At 44.6% G+C, this 23,464-nt stretch overlaps 2 protein-coding genes across 3 annotated transcripts; one reads left to right on the top strand and one right to left on the bottom strand.

The window, feature by feature from the left end:
- The first annotated feature begins 11,081 nt into the window (after positions 1 to 11,081).
- On the top strand, positions 11,082 to 19,086 carry LOC108113037 (NADPH oxidase 5). 2 transcript variants are annotated; one of them, XM_017223468.2, is made up of 14 exons: positions 11,082 to 12,282; positions 13,191 to 13,285; positions 14,388 to 14,502; positions 14,564 to 14,782; positions 15,040 to 15,190; positions 15,249 to 15,459; positions 15,515 to 15,744; positions 16,087 to 17,314; positions 17,373 to 17,709; positions 17,771 to 17,944; positions 18,035 to 18,145; positions 18,200 to 18,405; positions 18,462 to 18,558; positions 18,625 to 19,086. In XM_017223468.2, exons 1-14 carry the CDS (start codon positions 11,635 to 11,637, stop codon positions 18,820 to 18,822), a joined length of 4,020 nt encoding a protein of 1,339 aa, XP_017078957.1. In that variant the 5' UTR covers positions 11,082 to 11,634; the 3' UTR covers positions 18,823 to 19,086. The 2 variants fall into 2 exon arrangements, with proteins under 2 accessions (XP_017078957.1, XP_017078958.1); XM_017223469.2 differs by lacking the exon at positions 17,771 to 17,944.
- On the bottom strand, positions 18,905 to 23,304 carry LOC108113038 (inhibitor of Bruton tyrosine kinase). The gene is made up of 8 exons (XM_017223470.1): positions 23,080 to 23,304; positions 22,752 to 23,017; positions 22,122 to 22,695; positions 21,941 to 22,068; positions 21,743 to 21,886; positions 21,091 to 21,689; positions 20,226 to 21,034; positions 18,905 to 20,170 (listed from the first exon to the last, which is right to left on the bottom strand). Exons 1-8 carry the CDS (start codon positions 23,245 to 23,247, stop codon positions 19,292 to 19,294), a joined length of 3,567 nt encoding a protein of 1,188 aa, XP_017078959.1. The 5' UTR covers positions 23,248 to 23,304; the 3' UTR covers positions 18,905 to 19,291.
- Between the last annotated feature and the right edge of the window lie 160 nt (positions 23,305 to 23,464).

Here is a 23,464-nt window from a genome sequence, read left to right as displayed (position 1 = left end):
AGTGGACGAGGAGAACGCATCCAGCTGTGCTGCAGCGCCTCGTGTGTCACTTGCCACACACGAATGCCATTTGGCGATTGGTGTTGATGGCCAATGCGGCGAGCAGAGAGACCAAAGACTAGAGTCCGGTCTGATCGGGGACCAAAGAGTGAAGCAGCCAAGTGCGTGCCAGCCTATGAATCTCCCAAAACCCGCAGACACTGATACAGATGCAGATACCACCGATCCCCGCCAGCTGTGGCAACATTTATGAATTATGTGCGTGCTGCATGGAGCTGAAGCTGAAGCTGGAATCTGTGGCTGGATCGCTGGAGAGTCTTTGGATCACGTTGTCTCATTTTTCCGCTGCACGCCAATTTTGGGGGGAGCATTGCCCAACATTACACGAATGTACGAACTGCAAGCCGGCCACTTGCCCGTTTTGGAACCATCCTCCGACTCTCGGAGTCCGATGGACGCTGGAGATGCAGTTGCAGTTGCATGTAGTACTAATTGTAGAGCTAGCGATATCCGATCCGGCACAGAAAGAAACGTTTACTGAATTAGATTGAAATGTAAATTTTTTTTAAAGAATGTATACTCTATTTTAGATCTACAAGGACAATAGATTGCCTTTTTTAAATAAAAGATATTAATAATGACTTCGTAAGATCTAAAAAATAGATAATTACTCCAAAAAAATGACAATTATTGGTGATATATTTCCTCCCGTGTAGTTAGTTGCAATGGAGTGGGGCGACGCTTATGGCTCAAATGGAAACATTTCGCGAGCCTTGTCAAACAATCGAATTTAATTTATGATTTCCTGCGCCAATCGAGTAATGACACTGCATGTGGTAGACCTCGGCGGACCCCGAAACTCTGGATATCTGGTGATCACTCGATACGCAATTTGGTCACAGCAGGGCCCGAAAAGTTGGCATCGGTTTCGGAATATCGGAATATTGGAAAGGCCGACAGGGAATGGGAATGCGAATGGAAATGGATTGGATTGGATTGGATATGATCGTGCGGCGACGGGAGCCACTTGCATATGCGGCTGTCTGGGATTCTGATGGCCGTGGACCACCGCGTAGCGATCGGCGGCCAACAGAACCAGTTCAAGATCAGGCGTCACTTTGCGCCGCTGAGTGCCGCTGACAGTTGGATAAGGTTTCGAGTTCGAGTTGGAGTCGGAGTTGGAGAACTTTGAGGTCCAGACTTTAGACTTCAGATCGCAGCTGCCATTCCGCAATTAGAGCTGTTCCTGCAACTGTTGCTGCTGCACGTCGGCTGCTATCAAACGTGTCTCTATGTCTTTGGCAGCGACTAATGATGATGGTTCCATGTCCACCGACCACCTGTCCCCCCCTCCATCCCTGTGTCCCCTACAGATTCGAGTGTGAAGCATCAGCGTCGCCTTTGATTGACAACTGATCAGCGTTTTGGAGCAGAGTTTCCCACTTTTGGAGCAAGCACGTTCTCTCCATGATAGCTTATCGATTTTTTTCATAATTAAAAAACCGGCTTTCGGTGATGGCTCCTTACAAATAGCCACATCGCATCTGGAGGATCGGTTAAGATTGGGCTCAGTTCAAATGGTTTAGTCGCAGCACTGGATTTGCATTGCAAATTAGAGTCGCCTCCATTTCTGCTTTCTCCCCCTTGATCTTGTAATCGAGCCTCGCGATTCAATAAAACATTTAAACATTAAACTGCTTTTATGCAAATTGCCGGCATGCGCTTAATTTTCAATCAGGTAAAGGAGTCTGGTTTTTTGGCTTAGCATCCGCTTGAATTATCTCCCCATCGCATGCCTGCAACACCTTACGATCTAGCGAGATCCCGCCTCCTCTCCACGTCCATAGGCGATGGCGATAGCATCTACAACGGACACAGATATTTTTGCTGCCTCCTCGGTTAGAGCTCCTCCATCTAATGGCAGTGGCTAAAATGCTAATCAATAGCCTTATCGCTATTAATCTCGGCTTCGATTTACCTTTTGGCCGGCACTCTGTCGGCTACTTGTTTTTCGAGAAGCGATTCATGAGAGGATCGGGGGTAAGGGTATTGATTGGAGCTCGCTATCCATTAAACATCCAATTGCTGTTGCCTGTTTGTAAATGTTTGTTGGCTTAAATTGTGCTGCGTTTGTTTCTTCCAGCTATCATTAAGTTAATTAACATTGAGCATACGCCGTGTGGGTCAGCAGAAAGAGGGCAAGTCTGAGATGTGGGAAAACTGGGAATCTATTCTGGATCCTTCAAGTATGTAAATTGCCATCTTAAGAGCAGATTGATTACATGATTTTCATTTCATGAGAGGTCTAAAATCTATCTCATGTTAAGTGTCTCATAAATTTGCAACTTCATTAAAATTCGTGATTACTTTTACCGCTATTTCCTATTAAAATCTTTATGACTATCATTGGGAATATAAGATGCATTTCCTCTGAAAAAGAAGGTGGAACTTCGATACCCCATCAGTATGTAAGTTACTGTTATAGGTTCGACCAATTTACCACTCCTTCACGAAATCGCAGCACGATGATCAGGAGATGATTGCATTCTTTGGACTCATTAATTTGGTATAAGCCCTCCAGCTGCAGGTCACTTATAAGACGGCCAAGGGGATCATCGGATAGGGGCCCAAGTCATTGGCATATTTATGAGGCAGCCGCTCCCCACAGACGGAGCGTCGAACATGAGCCTGCCGGGCGGCAACAGTCTCCAATCTTCCATCTCCCATCTCCACCTCTCAAAACTCCTTAACTGCCGATACCAACTCCCGATCCCCTACTTTCCCGACTTATATTGGCTCCATTGGCGCGTGGGCTGGATTGCCGAGATGCTGGGATGCTGTCGCCCGAAGTGGATTTTCTGTTCAACAAGTAGTTTATGATGTTTTTGTCAATTCATGGCAAAATTAATGACGCTGCAGAAAAGCACACGCACACGGAATCTGCTGCACAGTAAGAAAACTCGATGGGTAATGTTTAAATTATATTTAAATTTATTTAGTCTATTTTATAGAAACTTAAGTAGTTTAAACTATTGTACATCTAGGATAAGGTTTAGTATTCTTCAAATTAAATAGGTTAATCATGGTAGATCCTTCGCTTGCATATAATGTTAAGTTTCTTTAATATTTTAGCCTTAGTGTAATAAGATCTCTGATAAAGTACTTCGTTTTAATACAATGTTGTAAGCTGATCATATTTTTTTGCAAGTGTAACATTGGTCTCCCTGGCAAGGCGTTAAAAATTGTTGCCTATAAACTTAAAGAACTGCAAAGGAGTTGGCTGCATCGCCCCCCTTTGGCACCAATGGACTATCCACCGGCTGAATCTGCATTCAGAAATGCCATTAGTCACATTTGTGGGCCACAGTCGCAGGCGCTTGTAGCCATGACTTGTAATTTTCTCCTCTTCCTCTGCAGAACCCGTTTGGATATCATTTGGGAGGGGTAAGATCGGGATTCGAGGGGGCTTACGGGCCTTCGGGCGGCCTGCACAAATATTTCTATTGCCGTTAATGGCGTTAATAATTTTACTTGGCCAAATGCTGGTGTGGCTGTTGCTGGTTGCGTCGACTGCTGCTGCTGCGGGATTAGCCCGCGTCTGTCATGTTCCCGGATGACGTTACATGGCCCCAACTGACAGCCGGCAGCAGGGAAATATGAATAAACACTCGACTCAAGTCTTAAGAACTTAACTTTGGGCGGTGGCTAATGCGAAGTTAATTGGAAAATGCCAGCCCAGAGTGGGCAGTGCATCCAGAATCGCAAACGCAATCGGGATTAGACGGAGCAGCAAATGGCGTATCGAATTTCATGCTGCCCGCTGGTAGCCACCGCCTGTCACTCGGCAGCGGTACTGAAGCCACTGAAACTGCAGCTCCGCAGATAACTCTACTCTAAGTTCCAAGCACTTGTTCAACATGCGGCAAATGGAGCAAGAGCAGCGGTAACGGGAGAAGTTGCTGAAGCTAAAGATGCCTCCAAGCTGACGACATGCAGAGCCTCCGATTTCGGGGAAAAAAACTTTCAGACACTTCCATGGTGTCCAGGTGCAAATTCCATAAATGTATTTAATGGCAGAGTTCAAGTTTCATTTTTATAAACTTGGCAAAAGGCTGTCTGAAAGAAAACCCAGCAAGATTGTTCTTATATTTCGATTAAACAGCCTTAATTCTTATTTTTAATATTTTATTCATGTAAAAATTCTTAAATTTACTCTGGTAAACCTTCTAAGGCGTTTAAAAAAGTACAAAATCCTATTATACGAATACCCTTCAAGTAGTTCTCGTTTAATAATCGGTGATTAGGCAAATTCTAGTATATTGATTAGGTGATTAGGCATTCATAATGCTTGTCAGTTACCGTCATTAGCCATTTATTAAAAGTTGACATTGAGAATTTTGCAAATTTATATTTCAGTTTTCTGATTGTTCAACAAAAATGTAATTCTAAAATTTAAAAATTTTAAGAAGACACCCATAAGTTTTCTATTCAAATAAGCTACCAACTAACTAAATTAACCTTTTCCCAAGACCATGTGCTGATCTGATTGGGCTCCTGGGAACTAGTGCTGATCTCACCGAATGAATCTGAGCAATCGCCACCTGCGATCCGGGCGATTTGTGTCACTTTCAAGATTTGCTTTTGGTTGCTCAATTTATAAGTTGGCTTCGAGGCGGTGTGGCGATATGGTCGCCATTTTGGAAGTGTGTGCGTTTTAAGGCCGACTAATGAACACGCCTACTGCGTGCATTTGTGCAGGTGTTTGTGAGTGCCAAGTGTTAGTGTGTGTGCCTGCGCACTCGTATTTGTGGCTCGCAATTATAAATCACGCATACGCCGCATAGGCCAAAGTCGAGCAGCCATTGCAGGTGCTTGCGTTTGGATTTAGTAATATTGGTGCGTGGTGAATGGCTCACAGCACTTGACTTCGGGGCCCATTCAGATTGAGAGAGCGAGAAACGCTGACAAATTCGGCAAATGGCAATTGGCAAAAACAAAAAAAAACAAAACACAAAAAACCAAAATCAAATCAACTAAATTCCCAAAAAGCGGGCAATGCAAAAACACAATTTATTTGCGAATAAAATATGCAGCGTGTAAACTCCAATTAGACGCTAATTTCAGCCATAAAATGCAAATGTGCGTGCAGGAGTTTGGCTTTATATTTTGTTTTTCTTGTTGCGCCCCATTCACTTGGTGGCCTAAGGCTAAAAGCCGCACAACTGGAGGCAAAGTGAATGGGTTTTGCAATTAATAAATGGCCGCAAACAGTAAATAGCAAACCGCACCTGACCATGCCCACAGCTCAAATAAACAATGAGCCACAATAATGCATTAGTGCATAAATCCTGCCCCACACAAAGACAACCCGCAGGGATTGCGTGCCACCTAAGAAAAACAAATATAGAAATAGGAAAAGAAAATGTAGGATATGATATCGCCCACGTCTCGATCTGCCACGATAATTGGCAATTATGCGACGAATCAAAGCGGCCAAATTTGGCAGGGAAAAAGTCAAAATAAAGCCAAGTTTTTATTACAATTTTCTAGCCAGCCTTCCAGCCAGGCAGCCAGCCTTCCGACTCCTGTTGCTTATTTTTTATATGTAATGAAGTCATTATAGCATATTGCACGCAGCCAGAGAGCTCTGAATCTGGCCAAGATCCAGCTCGGCTGGCATTGGCCATAAATTCTCATTCGTGCCCGTTTCCCAAACTCCAAACTCAGCTCTCAACCTGTCACGACAGCTGCGCCGTCTAATCTAATCCAATTGACTTTTTCTCTATTTTTTCCTTTATATTTTTTGCCTTATTTTTCCAATGCTCACGTCTTTTTGGGCCTGCATTATGGATGCAGGCCGCTCATTAAGCTGACGTTGGGCAGGCCATAAATCCAAAAACCGAAAACCACAAAGCCGCCCACCACCGTATCCATATCCATATCCACATCCAAATCCCAATCCAATTCCCATTTGCCGGTGACTGATCGCCAGTAGCTGACATCGCCACTGTCGATCTGGGGGATCGGGGAACTTTATGGCTCCACTTGACTGCAACTGACACACACTTTGTTCGCCTGTCGACCGGGCGGTCTTGGATTTTTCCAGCCTTCAGCCTCCGAACCTCGCAATCCATATCGAAATCCAAATCCCATGTTCCCCGGACATCAGCTGGCATTTCAATTGGGCGGCTGGGGCCACTCCCAAGGGCTTAATTTGGTTCACTGCAGCGACATGCACCCAATTTTAATCAGCCAAGCGGAGTACATTAAATTGATTAATGATTACGGCCACGAGATTGGCAGTTCATTTGACTGGAGCAGGGTTATAAATCCTTCAAGTTGAAGGATATTTGGGTTTAGAGATCAATTAATTAAGAGCCTTAAAAAACTCTTATAACTATAGAATGGGTGAAATATTGGAAAAGTGAATATGAATCATTGTTTTTATAATGTTAATCAAAGGAATTCCCTTTAAGTTTAAAATCACAAAATAGTTTTAAGAAAAGCTCTTAAAATTCACAATTAAACACTAAACTTTATATTCTTTATATTCTTTTTACGGGTATAAACTTAACCACAACCGAAAGTTTCACCTTTTTTTCCATGAAAAGTGAACTAAAAACCTTCAGGCCATGACTCAACTACATTCCCTTAACGGCCATCAGCAAACAAAAGAGTACTTTTGTGATCTATATTTATCACAGATATTGATAAAAGTCACGGGTTCTGTGATTTCCGTTATCATGCAATAGTTGGTTCCTCCACCCACAGCATTACCCACAGAAAGTCGTTGAAAATCAATGGATTTCCCCTACTGACTTTGCAATCTTCAAACAAAATCACACGTAAATGAAGTTCTCAATTGAACAGCTCCATTTAATGTTGAGTCAGTGATAAAATGTCAAGGCAATCTATCTCTCTGTGCTCATTATCATATTATCAATGAATTCCGTTGAAATGTTTCTTAGCACACGGTGCGTATACGCAACTTGCCTTAAGAGACTAAGATAGGAGATTTTATGAGTCATATTTGGGATGCCAATCGGCTTGGCTAAGTGAAAAGTGCACTCATGCTGGACCATTATCCATTACCCATTACCACCAACAGATCAAAATCAATCTTCTGCTCGGCTAGCTGATCAATAAAAAACTCACGTATCTCATGAGCAACTTTTTTGTAGATCGTCTGGAAACCCAAATGCGGGGGGATCTTGAGAGGGAGTAGAGTAACTGAAGCAAGTAGCTGGTTTGCCGGGCTATGGGCGGTACTTAAACTCACGCACACTGATATATAGAAAGATATATATATAGATATATATATAAATAGAAGGCACTTTTTGCGCGCCTCAAAAATTGTTATTGCACATTTAAAGGCGTCATTATTAGCGGCTACATGGAGGCACTAACAATTGTCCATGAATTTCAAATGCAGCCGAAGTCCACGCACTAATTGGACGCAGTAGGAGGATGAGAAGTAGCATGAACGGAAGGAGCAGGACCACAAGTTGGACCAGGGAGTAGTACCGATCTCGCATAGCAATTGCATTGCTTTCCCAGTTCTAGTTTTTTTTTTGGTGTTTTTGGCTGCTCTTAGTGGGTTATCACATAAATTGTGCGCACAAATCTTGATCTGCAAATCATTTTCGACAACTTTACGGCCCCGAGGCGTGGACATAGAACGGAATGGAGGTGGATGAGGCAATGGGTACCCAGTCCATATGCATATGTATGATCGTAACTTTGGTCCGCTATCTGTCGCTGCAATCTCGATCAGAGTGCGCATGCCACGATCCACGATCGCAGGCAAGAATATTTTCTGTAACTCTGCGTTTAGTTACTTTTTATTTTTTTTTTTTTTGGTCGGCATTTCCTGTGTCACTATTAACCCATTATTTGGGAACAGAGGTTTTGGGTTTCAGAACTACAGCAATGATAGAAGGAGAAATCATTGAATAATATTTTAAATTACTTTTTTGGCTTTGGCACTATAAGCAGCTTTTTTGAGCTTTAATTACAAATTTTACTAAAATATTGAAGCAAATTTTCACTTTTCCCAGAAGACCATTTATTCTAATTTTTATTCTTTTTATTCTAAAAGCTCCTTTGATATTAGCCTTTACCAAATTGTATATTTACGTTTTAGCAACAAAGAAAATCTAAACATTTTTCTAGGTATAAACAAAACCCAAATCGAAATGGGTTAATTATCCCAATCAATGGGGAAATTGAATTATTTAGTTGACCTGTCCAACCAGGCGGACACTTAATTTAGGGACCCAACACTGGCGGGTACCGTCCTGTCATCGACTAATGAAATTTATGCATTTATGCTGGAATCCTCGCCAGCGCCGAGCGAAGGAGAACGTTCGGAGACAACGGACGATGATCCATGTTAATGTCCATCAAATGTGCCAGGGGTAAAGCAGCTGTCAATTCGATTGTTGGACATGTCCACATGTCCATGTTGCAATTTGCAATTAGCCGCACTAGCAACGGATATGGCTGAGGATGGGGATATAGAGATGGAGATGGGAAGATGGGGGATATATAGACTGGACATAGGATGCCCTGCAAGTGTCGCGATGCGCGTTTCCCGTGAGAAATTTCAATTATTTTAATTAGCGTGGCGATCGCGGTCGCTTTATTAGGCGAAACCGATCGATGTAAGCGCGTCTGTGGCTCTGCGGAGTCTGAAACCGAGTTGAAGTATCTGTATCTAGCCAATTTCCGCTGCACGCAACGCTCGACGTCGCTGTCGACGTCGCTGCCATTGGGCCTGTGTGGAACTGGGGGAGCTGGGGGAGCTCGATGCTCGGAGCTGGAATTCCAAGTTGATAGCGAAGACAGTCGCCGAAGAACAGGATTCTGGTACTGGGCATCTTTGCGGCCGCCTAATGACATGTTTTGGATAATGATGACGGAGCAGGAGAAGGAGACCTCGAACTGGAGTTGGTGAAGGAGACTAGAGAGGCGACTGGTCTGCCGAGTGGCGATAAAAACCTGGAACTTAATTTAAATTGATGACACTGCTCTCGTCGCCGTCCACTTGGAAAATTGCCCACAAGCGGCGAACGTTTGCCAAGCAAATCAATCTGCATGCCAACAGTCGGGGATTCGTTTTGCAGACAGACCACCCGGCGTATGAATTCGCGGATGTCTCTCTGTGGCTTTGTAGCTTTGTAACTCCGGGCTTAATTGGCCGCAGCGGTGTCAATTGCAGCGCCACCACTGCCATCACAATGAGGGACCAATGACCACTAGATAGTGTCTAATGTGTAATGGCCACTGGCCAATTCCCTGGCCACCAGCAGTGTTCGAATGCGACTTGCTGACCAAGAGTGTCGCCCGCTGTGATTGGGAATGCCAATTTCAGCAATTAACAATGGCCATAAAAGACTTCCCTGGGACAGGTGAGTAAAGCCGTCTTAAGCTCGACGGATGTGCGATACTGAGTATCTCAGATACCAGATAGCACTAGCCAGATTCCAGATACCACATACTCGTACAAGGGGCTTACACATGCAGCACTAGATTAGCTGAGTGTGAAGCGGAGGCGGAAATGATCTGAATCCAAATCCGATGCTGAATCTGTATCTCAATCCGAATCCGTCTGGGGCATTAACCTGTAAACAAAAGCCAAAGGCCGCTGTCGAACATTAATCAACAGATCGCTTCGCTTATTGCACGCAGAGAAATTTATTGCCAAAAAATAAGTCATTAATTTGATGGGCTTTATGATTTATTCAAATTGCGATGCTATGTTTTGGTTAGAGCTTAAACTTAAATTGGTTTTATGGCAAACAAATAAGAAACCTATTAATGGAACTCATCTTCTAAAACATCTTTATATATCCTTGTTTAGTAAGCTATCGTTCAACTTTACTTACTTCAAGTACGTTCCTAAATGTCAAAATCTTAAACATTAGTTTTATAACTTTAAATATAATTACTCACATTTTCGTTTCCCAATTTCTAAAACATTTCTCTCTGTGTAGCAACAAAGTAGCAACATTTAGGAAAACACGACACGAGTCATAGCTGGTTGCTCTACAAAGTATCCATATTATTGCCCTTTGGCGGAGACTTCACAGCTTTAGCTTCAACTTCAATTTCAACTTCACGATCGTTCAAGGCGCTGCAATCGCTTATTTTTGGATGGTATAGGTATGTGGCGATGGGGAAGGGTTACGGGGAGGTTGGTAGTTCAACGACTCGATAACAATAAGTTGTTGAAAGTATCCGAGATTTTCAGCGGGTGGGGAAGTGTTGGACCGACCTTGGGCCGGGATTGACCGCTTAGAGCTCTCGAAATTTGAATTGGCCAGAAGTGGCATGGCAACGTTGAACCAATCACGCACTCACTTCCTGGCCAACTGGCGTGACCCATTGCCATTGACCCAATATGCGATGAGTAGTGCAAAAGCCCAGCCCAAATCTTAAAACCAAACCCAATTCCGATTGCAGTTCGTAACAAAGGCGAACGATGTATGTGCCGTGCACTCTGGTCCGGGAATTCGGAAATAGACACGTTCGACTGCTCTGGCACATAAACAAGTTTGATTGTTACGAAACACGGGCATTGAAATTAAAAACTGAAGACGTCGCCAGCGACACCTGAATTATTTGCAGCCCTTATCGAATAAGTACACACAAGCCGCGGTATGAGTCGCAAAAACCAAATTAGAATATCAAGCTAACATACTCATACACAGACACACACACACACTCTACGAGCAATCATCGATCGTTTTTGAGCAGCCATTTTATGAGTCGGATGGAGATGGAGATACAGATGCAAAGATACACATACGCGTTTATGTACTGTACTGTATCGTATCGTCTGGGACACATTGCATGTCCATTCTAAAAACTCGCTGGCTGGCAGAAGCCTGAAATATTGAACCGATGTTGGGCAAACGCGTTTTCCAAAGCGTGCGTTCGAGCGATCGGCTAAGTCCGATTCCCGCTCACCAATACAGCGAACGAGCGGCGGTGGCGAGCTATAGCTATAGTGCTACGATCCGATCCGAGGCCCTCACCTCACCTGCCTGGCTTTCGCTTTCAGTTGCTGCTCGCCGCTGCCGCCGATTGGTGTTGCTTCTTAACTTAGTCGCGTCGTCGTGTTGCTGCTGTGCCTTCGCCGTCGTCGTCGTCGTGTTGCTTTCGTACCGTCGTCGTGTTGCAGCTGTGCTTAAACCACCGACGCAAGGATAATACCCCATTAATACCCAATCGTACACCTTTGGCATGTATTGATTCTGAGTGCCAATTTAGAGTGGTTCAGTCCTCATTTTCAACGTCGTGTTGCCGCGGTGCAGTCGATATATTGCAGCGTGTTGCTGCTGTGACTTGAACACCGTCGCGAGGATAATACCTAGAATAAATATCTCACTCCTATGGCATAGTGTGAACTTGAGTATTAAGTTTGTGTTGCTTCCAACCCAAATCCCAAAGTTGTGTTGTTGCTGTGTAAAAGTGTTGCTGGCGTTAAAATTGTGTGTCTTTGTGTTGCTGCTGTGTCCTAACCATAGACGCAAGGATAACATAATATCCCAGTCGTTTGGCATGCGGTGAACCTAAGAGTCAAGTGCCTTTGGTGATTCCCCTAAGTTAGTCTTCTTCCCCGCCAAGGACATGGACACGGAACAGGATTCTAACAACCATCGCGGTTCGGTCTCCTCCAGCCGTTCCTTAGAGATACCTGCCACGCCTTCGCGTTCCCCCAAGAAAGTGTCCTTCTCCGACGAGCTGCCGCAATCCCAAACTCCTGCCCAGCAACCCGTCCAACAGCAACCAGCTCCCACAGGTGTGAGTCACGTGCTCCAGCAGGCTGCCCAATATCTAGAGAGATTGCATGGCGCACGCGATACTCCCGAAGAAAAGGCAGAGGAAGTACAGCCAGATGGTGATAGTAGTGATAGTAGCCTTAGCGAACCCGCCGTTCTGGATTTGGATGCAGTGGATTTGAGTGCTAATGAAGCGGCGGCAAATGTTGGCCCAATTGTAATGGCCAGCTCGCCAAGTATTCTAGTTGCCAGCGTTGGCAAGCAGGAAGCGATTGCTAGTGCAAATGTAAATGGAAATGGAAATCCGAATCAGCGGCAATCAAATTTGTACATGGAACGATACAACCTCAATTTAGATAAGAACTGCAGCTCCATGGAGCTGGAGGCGCGCCGGGAGAAGCAGCGCTGGCTGCTCATATCCGAGTGCAGTGCAATTTTTGATGAGGGCGAGGGTAAACACACAAGGGAGGCCTTCCGCAAGCTTTTCCTGGATGAGGTGAGTAGGTCTGGGAGGATCTAAAGATATCAAGTGATTCTGCAATATTATAATAGTGAATGTGATATATCCCTTAATATAAAATGAGCAATAAATCTTCTGTAATCTGTAATACCGTGTTAAAAACTATAAATTTAATCCCGATCCCGGTGGGTTTGTTTATTTATGTTCTGTTGATACCACGTTGAAAAATAATCTAGTTTCTTGGGATATGCAATAAATTACATCATCAAATGGATCCAAATAAATGGGAATGGTAATGGATATGGGTCTCAAAAAGAGTGCGATCCAGACCGCCTGACCTTGTGCCACTTACTCTGTGGTCCTTTACCCGATCGCTGGTCGATCGTAAAACTTGTTTTGTTGATGGGCTCAGTGTCTCTCTTTTTTTTGCGGCTGGTGTTTATTTTTGTTTCGGCACTCGGTTCATGAGTATTTTGTTTTTATGGGCTCCCCGAAAGCCGTTTAACCAGTCAGGGCTCATCCGTTAAATATGCACATTTTTCATCATCGCCGGGAGATCGCCGCATTTGCCGCATCAACCTTAACTGTGACCAAAAATGCAAAAGATGCTGCGCTTCGATTTGCAGACAATGATGGGCTCTCATGATCGTGAGATCGAATGCCATTATAATATTAATAAGCGGATAATTTATGCAATTTATCTTCATCACTACCGCATACTTTCTATATTCCGAATCGTGGGACCAGAACACACTCTTGATTATGCTCATTACGTGGGTCAGACCAGTGTAAACACTCATCGTGTATATAAATCTTCGATTTCGGTGGGGGTATAAACAAATGCTTCTCCAAACAATGCTAACGTAAATTAATTAACACTTCTCCTGAAACGGAGACGCATAAATTTAGCGCTTTACAACTTGTTTTTTCGGACTTGCTTACAGGAATTCCAGCAGAAGCTCTTCCAGCTGTTTGATCTCGAGCGGAATGGCTATCTCCTGCAAGATCGCTGGATCGAACATCTAAAGGGTCGGCTAACGTAAGTGTGGGTTGGTTGGTTGGTTGAGGAGGTGGGGTCACCTCTTTTGGTTTTCCCGGAATCCTCTTGCTCCTCAGAGATCGTTGCTGCTGCTTCTGCTTCGACGGTGCCAAAACAATTAGCTCGCCTTGGTAGAGAAGCAGAAAAAATAGTCATCCGATCTAGTCCGATCTACTTGGATCCACACACGCACCTGGCTGGCGTGCTCCAGGCATTCCAGCTGCGCCGACCAGAAGCCCCTGCCACATCACTTCCCAGATGCCAGATGCCAGCTCCGTTCCCAGACGATGTCCGTTGCCCATGGCGATGCTATCTGCGCTGTGTGTTAACATATACAACAGCTAACATAGTCCGCGTGCCTCGACAGTTGCCTCTAAAGTTGGCTCTGGATTGGAACTTGGGACCTAGACGGCTGCTCTGCAGCCAGAAACTGTCATTGCCTGCCTGTCGTAATGAAGTCATTCAAATACAAATATAGTGCGAGCAGCAACAGTATCTGCGGGATGCGGGATCCGGGAGTCCCAGGTATCGCGTGCACAGAACAAAAAAAAATGGAAAAACGATATCATATTTATATATCCAGATAATAATTCTCAAGTGCTCCGAAACAATTAAAAATTCAATACGACTTCATCAAAGTGAATAACATCATCGTACATTGTAAATATATTAATTTTTTAATGTAAACACAAATCAAAATAATTTGGCATTCGGCTGCCAAGTGCTGATGGAGTACACATGTAAATCAGAAAATGGAATCAGCAAAGATAAGGATGGAAATATATGTGTCAGTGGAAACAGGCTATTAAATTTGAGAACAATTTTAAATGAAATCCAGTTTTATTTTCATTAATTCCTTCGATAATAACTTATTGACTGATTCAGCTTAATAAATTGGCTTAGTATTGTTCTTATCAATGGAAAGTAATAATCATTTTTGAACAAGTTAAATATTTATGTTTGATGACTCACTTGGAATATCGTTTTCTTAGTAATTATATGGCCAAATGTTGTTCTGCGTAGCAATGCCTAGAGAGGTGGGAGTACTTTAATTGGTTATCGTTAAGTTGGAGGTGTTGATTTGTTTATTCGATTCTTACAGCGACGATCGACAGATGGACTTTGCCGAACAAATTGAATCGGTGGCCTATGTGATCTGCGGTGAAAACAAGAGAGTGACCTTCAAGAACTTTCGTGATATATGGCACACAAGGGGGGTAAGTTTAGACTAAGAAGTAGTAAAAACCTTATAATCCATGTCCCTAACATCCTTAACAGATTCTTGATAAGCTATATCGCTTGATAGAGGTAGATGGCAGCAACTTGATATCCACCAACCAGGTGATGGAGTTCATTTCACACCTCACTAACTCCCGACCAAGGACTGGATTCGACAAGAGTTCACTGGCCCGACTGGAACAACTCTTTCGAACCACCGTGGGAAACGAGCAAGAGATTCGAAGGGAGGAATTCCAGAAGATCGTCACCTCGAAAAATGTAAGTTGTATGAATGACTCGGTAGGTCTTATGAGCAATACTATTTAAAAGTTATTTACTATATATGAAATGGGTCGTTTTTTGTGTTTCTCTATTAGCTAAAAAGCGTTATTGTTATTAACTTTTATAAACTTTGCTTCTATATGAAATGGAAAAAACAGTACTAAACTTTGACAACTTGTAATAGTTTAGGAATATTAACAATAAAAGTACACATGGATTGTAAAACTTATCATGCTTGTTTGGCTTTTTCACAGCCTTTCTTCACGGAGCGGGTCTTCCAAATCTTCGACAAGGACAATTCGGGTTCCATATCGCTGCAGGAGTTTATCGATGCCATACATCAGTTCTCTGGTCAATCGGCTGATGACAAGATTCGCTTTTTGTTTAAAGTCTACGATATAGATGGTGAGTTTATTGATTGAAATAAAGTTTTTCCCGATTTATCACTAGTTCTACTTGCCAGGTGACGGACTCATCCAGCACAAGGAGCTACATGATGTCATACGACACTGCATTAAGGAGAACGGTATGGAGTTCTCAGAGGACCAGATCGAAGACCTAACCAGCGCCATGTTTGAGGATGCCGATCCCCACAACAGTGGAGAAATCACTTACGAGGCCCTAAAGAACCAACTACACAAGCATGGTGGCCTCCTGGAGAATCTTAGCATAACGTAAGAATTGAAGGAAGCTCTAATAGTCATGTAATAAGTGAATTTCATTCCACAGAATCGATCGCTGGCTAGTTCCCATCGCAGAGGATCGCCAAGCGGGAGGGGCAGCTAAGAGCGGATTTTGGAACTCCCTGCCTCATCAGTTCTCGTTGGCCTATATGAAAAATAACCAGGTCTTCGTCACGTACCTCTTCTTCTATATAACCGTCAACCTGTGCCTCTTCATATCCCGCGCCATCCAGTACCGAGCTAGTAATGGATTCGTTATCATAGCCAGAGCTTGTGGTGAGTACTCCTCAGAAACCTATAACTAGTTATAGTTCTGATATAGTAGTTACACAAGCTAATAAATCACCAAGTTTTACTACAACAAATACTACTACTACTACTATAACAACCACGGTTTATGTCCTTGGTAAATGCGTAAATTCTCTTGCTTTATTATCATATTTAAATTGCCTTTTGCTTGTCCAATGAAACATAAGAAGGTCACGGAAAATCAGTAGTTAATGCTTAATTACGCAATTAAAAATATTGTTCCAAATCAAATCAAGTAGTTGTATGTGTGGGGATAAAGTTGCTTCCTTTAAAAGTAATAAAAAATTGATCAATGTTTTCAACTTTTAGGACAATGCTTGAACTTCAACTGTGCCTGGGTCTTAGTACTTATGTTGCGACACTCGCTGACTTACCTGAGGGGGCGTGGTCTGTCATCGTATCTTCCACTGGATCACCATGTCTATCTGCACAAGCTCACGGGCATCACGATCTCCGTATTCAGCTTAGTACATACGATCATGCATCTCTTCAACTTCTCCATCATCGTGATAAACGATCCGAACATTAATGCTGGACACTACACCATTGGTGAATGGTTGCTCACAGATCGTCCTGGATTGTTTGGCTTGATACCGGGTTGTGCTAATCCAACGGGAGTAGCTCTTTTGGCCATCTTGGTGGTTATGTTTGTGTGCTCACAACCTTTCGTTCGGCGAAAGGGCAGCTTCGAGGTGTTCTACTGGACGCATCTGCTGTACGTGCCTTTCTGGATACTGTGCCTATTCCATGGACCCAATTTCTGGAAGTGGTTCCTGCTGCCAGGACTCGTTTACATAGTAGAGCGGGCACTTCGGTTTATTTGGATGAGGGGAGAGCATGGCAAGACATATATCAGTTCTGGGTTGCTTTTGCCTTCCAAGGTGGTCCACCTAGTGATTAAACGGCCTCATCACTTTAATTTCCGACCCGGAGACTACGTCTTTGTGAACATTCCGGCCATTGCCAACTACGAGTGGCATCCGTTTACCATTAGTTCAGCGCCTGAGCAGGAAGACTACATGTGGTTGCACATACGCACTGTTGGTGAGTGGACCAATCGCTTGTATCGATACTTTGAGAGGGAGCAGCAGAAGTTGCAGCAGAATGGTTCCTCACAGGAGATTCCCCAACACATGCATGCTATACCCACGCCAAGTTTTATGCTGCTCAACGAAGCTCGAAATCCTGCGATGTCCGGAGAAAGATCTGCCACGCCACAAACAGATTTTCTGGCCAAAAATCTAGCTGTTCAGGCAGTGCCGCCAGTGCGTCCTCCACGACAGAATCGCAAGCCTACAACAGGAACAGCTCCCGAAACTCCAGTCACAGGAGTTAACCGTATTCGCAGCATCAAGAAGACTCTTCAGCGTACTTTCTCCCGGAAGGAGGCAGCGGAGCCCAAGAAGGGCATGTCGAATGGCTCCTTCCTTAGTGATGGCGACCGGGAGGACCCCAACCTGAAGCAGAGGCCGCTGGAGAAAAGCATCTCCTTGCCGGATATTAGTGTGAAGAGTAAAAAGAGAAGTCGGCTCAAGGCGTGAGTATTTACTTTCGATCAAATATCATTCAGATATTGACTTCTATGGCATCTCTAGCCTACGAGCTTTGGGTCGCTCTGAATCCGAGTCTGCCTTTGATGAGAAGCGAGTTCGCCGCGCCAGGAACAACAGTGTAGGATTGGCTTACCTCAGCCCTCAGAACAAGTCGCTGGCACAAAGTTTCCGCTACATGCGCACGAAGCCGACGATTATTGCCTTTAAGACGCCCAGCATGGAAGAGCGGGAGCATCAGTTGTCGGCCGGTGAAGCCAATGGAGCAAGTCCCGCCAGCCGAGCAGAGCAGGGTCAGCTGGGTTCCAAAATGGATCCAGTTGACAAGTTACAGGTAGCCAGACTCAGTCTGGCAGCCGAAGTGGCCTCCAAGCCATTGGAGGTAAGTAGTCGGTAGCTGTCCTCCCAAACTAACCCCTCTAAGCCACTAATTTTAATCGAAGGACCAAACACAAACGGGCTCGGGCAGTAGAAAGTCCATTCTGCGGCGTCCCACATTTCTGCGCACCCTATCCACCTCCATAAATAACAGAACAGGCGGAGGCGGTGGTGGATCAACTGGTAGCTCCACAACTAACAGCGGTGGCAAAGTCACACTCGATGCGGGAGTCATGGAGGTTCGGGTTACACCAACACACATACCAAAAGCCATTTAGGGCTAACCCACTAACCTAATCCTAATGCTAACTTTGTGATCTTCCTCCTAGATCTTCATCGACGGGCCTTATGGAGCGCCCTCAAGTCACATCTTCGGGGCTCAGCATGCGGTGCTTATTGGCACGGGTATTGGAGTCACACCGTTTGCCTCCATCCTCCAGGTACATTAGTCTTACATATTCCAATACCCAATCTAACTATATACTCCTTCATAGTCTATCATGCACAGATACTGGAAGGCCCGTCATAGCTGCCCGAGATGTCAGTTCGAATGGGCCAGTGAAATACCCAAGTCTGTGATGAACCTGCGGAAGGTGGACTTCTTTTGGATCAACAGGGATCAACGATCCTTTGAATGGTTCGTCAACCTCCTGTCCCAACTGGAGATCGAACAAGCAGAGCTGGGTGGCGCAATGGAGCGGTGAGTTCCAACTGAAAGTACCTATTGAATGAAGTAAGCCAAGTTTTTATCCTCAGCTTCCTGGACATGCACATGTACATAACAAGTGCGCTGCAAAGAACGGATATGAAAGCAGTTGGTCTTCAATTAGCTTTGGATTTGCTACACGAAAAGGTAACACCGGAAGAAAACATACTCTAACATCAATTTGCTAACTATTCACCTTAATTTTCTTTCCAGGGCAAGCGGGATCTGATAACTGGTCTGAAAACTCGTACGAATGCCGGCAGACCCAACTGGGATAAGGTGTTCAAACAGCTGCAGGCCCAGCAAAAGGGCAAGGTTACCGTTTTCTACTGCGGACCACCACAGTTGGCCAAAACACTGAGATACAAGTGCGACCAGTACGGATTCGCCTTTCGTAAGGAGTGCTTCTGAACAAGCCACATCTCTTGCCCTCATCCATCTCCTCGTCCACTTTCATCTCATCTCTTGCTCTGTATCAACCCTCCTTCGTTCATCTTGTTCTCATTTGCATAAGCAACGGGTTTATTTCGGGTTCGGTTCGGTTTAGCTTAGCTTAGATGGCTATTTATTCGTCACCTGTCTTGTTGCCTCATTGTTGAGTGTGTCCCCCAGCTTGTAAATATCTATATCTATATGTATAATCTATGTACTCATGCAATAAAGTTTGTTACCCAATGTGCCGTCCAAATCCCGATTGCATCTGGTTCAGAACGAGTACATCGTGAGCTTCTTTGCAGGCGGCTCCGAGTTCTACATTTGATGCCCCCGGTTGCAGTAAATCAGCTTCAAAATCACTTACAATTCGGACACTTAATAAAAACAATAACGAAAACAAACACTCTATATTACTAAGCTACCTGAGGGGCATCCATATACCAATTTACTGCCTTAACCATGTGCTGAAATTGATGTCACTGGGCCTGGACATGCGGGCAATAGTTATTGTCTCGTCGTCTATGTTGTCCACATTGTAGAACTCTCTTAGCTCAGAAATAGCCGTCTCTTCGATCTGTGTGTGAACCAAAGATTTGTTTCGCATGCGCTCGTAGGACTCTCTCTGCCTTCTCTCATCGGCCAGGATGCGCGAGAAGCTCTGGCCCTGTTCAGTAGGAGTGGTCGATGAGGCTGCTTGTCCTCTCATCATATTGGCAAATGAGGTCGGATCCGAACTGCTACCAGTGGTCGGCGAGGTAAAAGTGTCATTGAACGAACTTGACGGTGTGGTGGTCACTCCCCATGCATTCGGCACTGCAACCGGCGTGGAGAATTGCTCTACCAGGGGTTGGTTGGCCCGCCAACTCTTGGATTCGGAGGAAAGACGCTTTCGTTGTTTCTGTGAAAGTTTCTGCGACTGGGGCGTTAATGAGCTAAAATCGAGGTTGTAACTCTTGCTCAAGGGAGTAGTGGGTTCCGTTTCAGAAGAGTATGGCGGAGGTGTTTGCTCTTTTAGAGGCTTTCTTTCAATGGGTATCAGTTCAGGAGTAGGGGGCTCCTCCTGCTTGAGTGTGTTGTTCACTTTCAAAGCAGTTTCAGCCTGTTTACGCTTTTGATCCTTTTTGTCCACCACCCGTGACCAGTTTTTGACTTCGCTGCGTGAGCTTTCCTGTGGGGATGAAGGCACCTCTGGTCCGGGAGCCGATTCGCTGACGCTTAGAGATCGCATCATGCTTGATATGGCTTGCTGTTCATACTGGTGTCGGGCATCCTGCTTGCGTAAGTCCTTCTGCTTGTGCTTGGCAGCCTGCTTAAGCTTGGACTCCTAAAAAAAAATCACATTAGATAAATTTTAAAGTTTTAAATTTGAAAATACAAACCGCATCCATTCTGTAATCCAGGTCCACCTCACAACCATCCACAAAACTTAGCAACAGCTCATCCTCTATAGCCTCTGAGAAGGGTGTTATTTGCCGATAATCAAACACTCTTTTAAACATGTTTCGATAGTGGTCATTCAGGCATTTTAGAGTCTCCCCATCGCATTGTTCAATACTACGATAGCAAAGCACTCTTGCCAGATTTTGGCAGATGAAGTCCATGCAGCCCTTCTGCAGTAATTTGCAGTTGTACATGGCAGCAAACTCAAGCATCTCTCCGCACTTTCTTATGCTGATCTTGTCTAGAATGAGTGACTCACACACGTTCTGGAGCGACTCTATAAAATACTGGTCGCAAATAGTGATCATATTGTAAAGGAACGTCTCCAGGTAACCCTGCTTGCAGAATGTCTCGGTTTCTAGACTATAAAGGTAGTCCAAAACCGGTTCCATATACTCCGCAGGAACGCCCTCCATTGTGACAGAAGAACGTTCCGCCCAGGAGTGCATGAACATCATCTCGAAGTATTCTAACCGTGCTACTAACATACATTTATGAGCCTCTAGTATCTTTCCGTCCTCGCACACAATCTTTACATCATAGAGCTCCGGAAAATCGGAGCGATGCAATCGACTGAAACGCTGGCGAGCATTGGGCAGTGGGAATTGATTGTCTCGCACGTAACTATGCACGTACTTGGCCAGCTCGACTAGCTGAAACTTCTCCAGATGTGGAAGGAACATCTCACAGGTTCGGGTCCGCTGTTGTGGATTCGCGGGGCCCAAGCTTTGCTGTATACAGTCGATATCTGTGTTAAGAGTTTATTTAGTTTAGTTATAAGTATCTTTTAAGGCTATAACTCACCATCCTCAGTTGGCAAATAACTCGTGTAGATGTGCTTCAGAATCAATTCAAACATCTTCCCCGTTAAATGCTCAAAATTAAGATATATATTCTTATCCAAATAAAAGCGTATGAGCTCGGTAAGACCTGGTGCCCGACTATATATGATGAACTTGTGGGCAGCGAACTTCTCACCATCCACATGAAACACCACATCGTGGACAGCATCGCAGTCGCTGGTCTCGTGCAGCAGCTTTTTAAAGCTGTGCTCTTTGCGTGGCAGTGTTGGTTTTCGGAAGTACTTAGTATGTGACTCCTGAAGGACGGCGAAAGAGGAGAATCCTTCGTCGCAAAATATGTCGCTGGCTCGGTCTATATTTGGCACTCGTTGCAACTCGATACGGATCACGTGCTCCCGCGAGATTTCAGTTTTATTCTGATCGTTGTCCTGCCAGATGTCAAGGTTAGCCCGGGACTTCTCTTGAAGTGCTGAGGCGGGCAAGGCAATCTGATTGCACTTTCCCCGATAAACACAGCCATCCTCAGAAAGCACCATAACCTGATTGCACTTGTAGAGGATTTTTTTAATTTGGGGAAGGCGTATAGGTGAAAAATTACATCTGCGAGGGAGTACATAAAAATTATAAACTTTTAAATGGAATTAATGCTTTACCTGTAAAATTGCTGAGTATTCTCATACCACAAATACACTACATTGGTTTCAGTAAGCATCATTAGCTTCAAAGCTGCAGCAGAGCCCTTGGTGGAGTTCTTAACGTTTCCACCCATCACCGATATGCTTTTGAGATCTTCGTAGCTAGTGGATGGCATATTTGTGTCATATTACAACCATATAAATAAGTCAACTCACTTTGGCGTCTTAATGTATCTAGTCTTGTCTGCATAGTAAAGAGTAATCATCTTCTCCTCACTGTAAATTACCGTGGCTGCATTGTTGGCCTCCACAAAACGGATTGTAGTCTTGGCAGGCAGCTTTATCTACAGGAAAGATCCTTAGAGCCGTACTACCCAAAACCATGGTAATAACTCACCAATGTGGGCACCATAATGGTCGGTGTGTTAGCACTGATGCCAAACTGGCCTTGGTTGGCCCCCCAGACGTAGACACACCTGCTGCCGTAGGCGATCGAGTGCTGATCACAGGCGATCACACGCACCAGATCGCTGGCACCTTTGTCACGCAATGCGACCACTTCTTTGAACTGAGTGAGATGCTCGGGGGCATCACGCACTCCCAGCTGATGGTCTGTGTTTAAGCCGCAGGCGAAAACAAGTGAGCGGTGCGTGAGCACTAGAGAGTGCTGACGGGAGACGCTGATACACAATATGGAATCGTCGCCAAGTTTTGAGGACACCTTCACCCTCTTGGGAGCAGGCAGGCTATTTTCTACACCAATGCCAAGGCGACCACCTTTGCCATGACCAACGGCGTAAAGGTGACCCTTTTTGTCGCAAAATAGACTATGGTAAGCTCCAAGGGCCACCTGTTCCAAAAACAGATTGGACTTGCGGAAAAAGTCCACCGCCTGTGGGGAATTGGTGTTCTGCTCGTTGCCAATGCCAAGGTTGTAGTTCTTGTTGGAACCCCAAACCAGGACATCGTTCCTAAAAATATGTAAGTTATTATAGAGAAAATAATCATATTCCTGATCTCTACTAACTGCGAGTCCATGGCAAAGTCATAATCATCACACTTTCGACAGATGGCTTGCAGTGGACATCTGGTGTCCTCATCAAGAAGCTCCAAGCTGGCCCCGTAGCGTAGTAGTAGTACGGCACAATCTATTGAGCCATAATATAGGGCTCTGTGCAATGGGCTACTGCCGGATTCATAATCCTGGCCATTTATATAGGCTCCATGATTAAGCAGCCACTCTAGAATCTCGTATCGTGAAGTGGATGCAGCCATGTGCACCGCCGAGCGACCCTAGATTTTCAAGATGTATGTATATAAAACATTGTCTAGGGTTCTCCTATTTCACCACCCACCAGGTCGTCAAGAATATTGGCGAAATTTCCGCACGTCTTGAAAATAAAAGCCGCCAGCTTTTGGTGGTCAATGGAGCGCTTAGTCAGCGCGGCTGTGATTGCGTTTCCATGCTGGCGGTGTCTACACTTCGCGGTGCAATCGTATTCCTGGATCCTGGCGGCTGACATCGGATATTTTATAAATAAATGCCGGGATATCAACCTTTTTACGTGGATTTATTTTGTTTTGCTGAGGGGTAGTGTGACCAAGTGGCACGAAACGGTCACAACCTTAACGAAAAACTCAACGAAAAATATTTGAATTTTAAGTGGGCGCTGATTTAAATCTAAAAAACAAGTTTTTTTTACCACACTCTTTTTTTTGTAGATCATGATAATAATTAGA

The sequence above is a fragment of the Drosophila eugracilis genome, unplaced genomic scaffold (assembly GCF_018153835.1).
Source record: "Drosophila eugracilis isolate 14026-0451.02 unplaced genomic scaffold, ASM1815383v1 contig_90, whole genome shotgun sequence".
NCBI lineage: Eukaryota > Metazoa > Arthropoda > Insecta > Diptera > Drosophilidae > Drosophila > Drosophila eugracilis.
The sequence above is the reverse complement of the archived record's forward strand: the minus strand, read 5'-3'. Positions and strand labels throughout refer to the sequence as shown.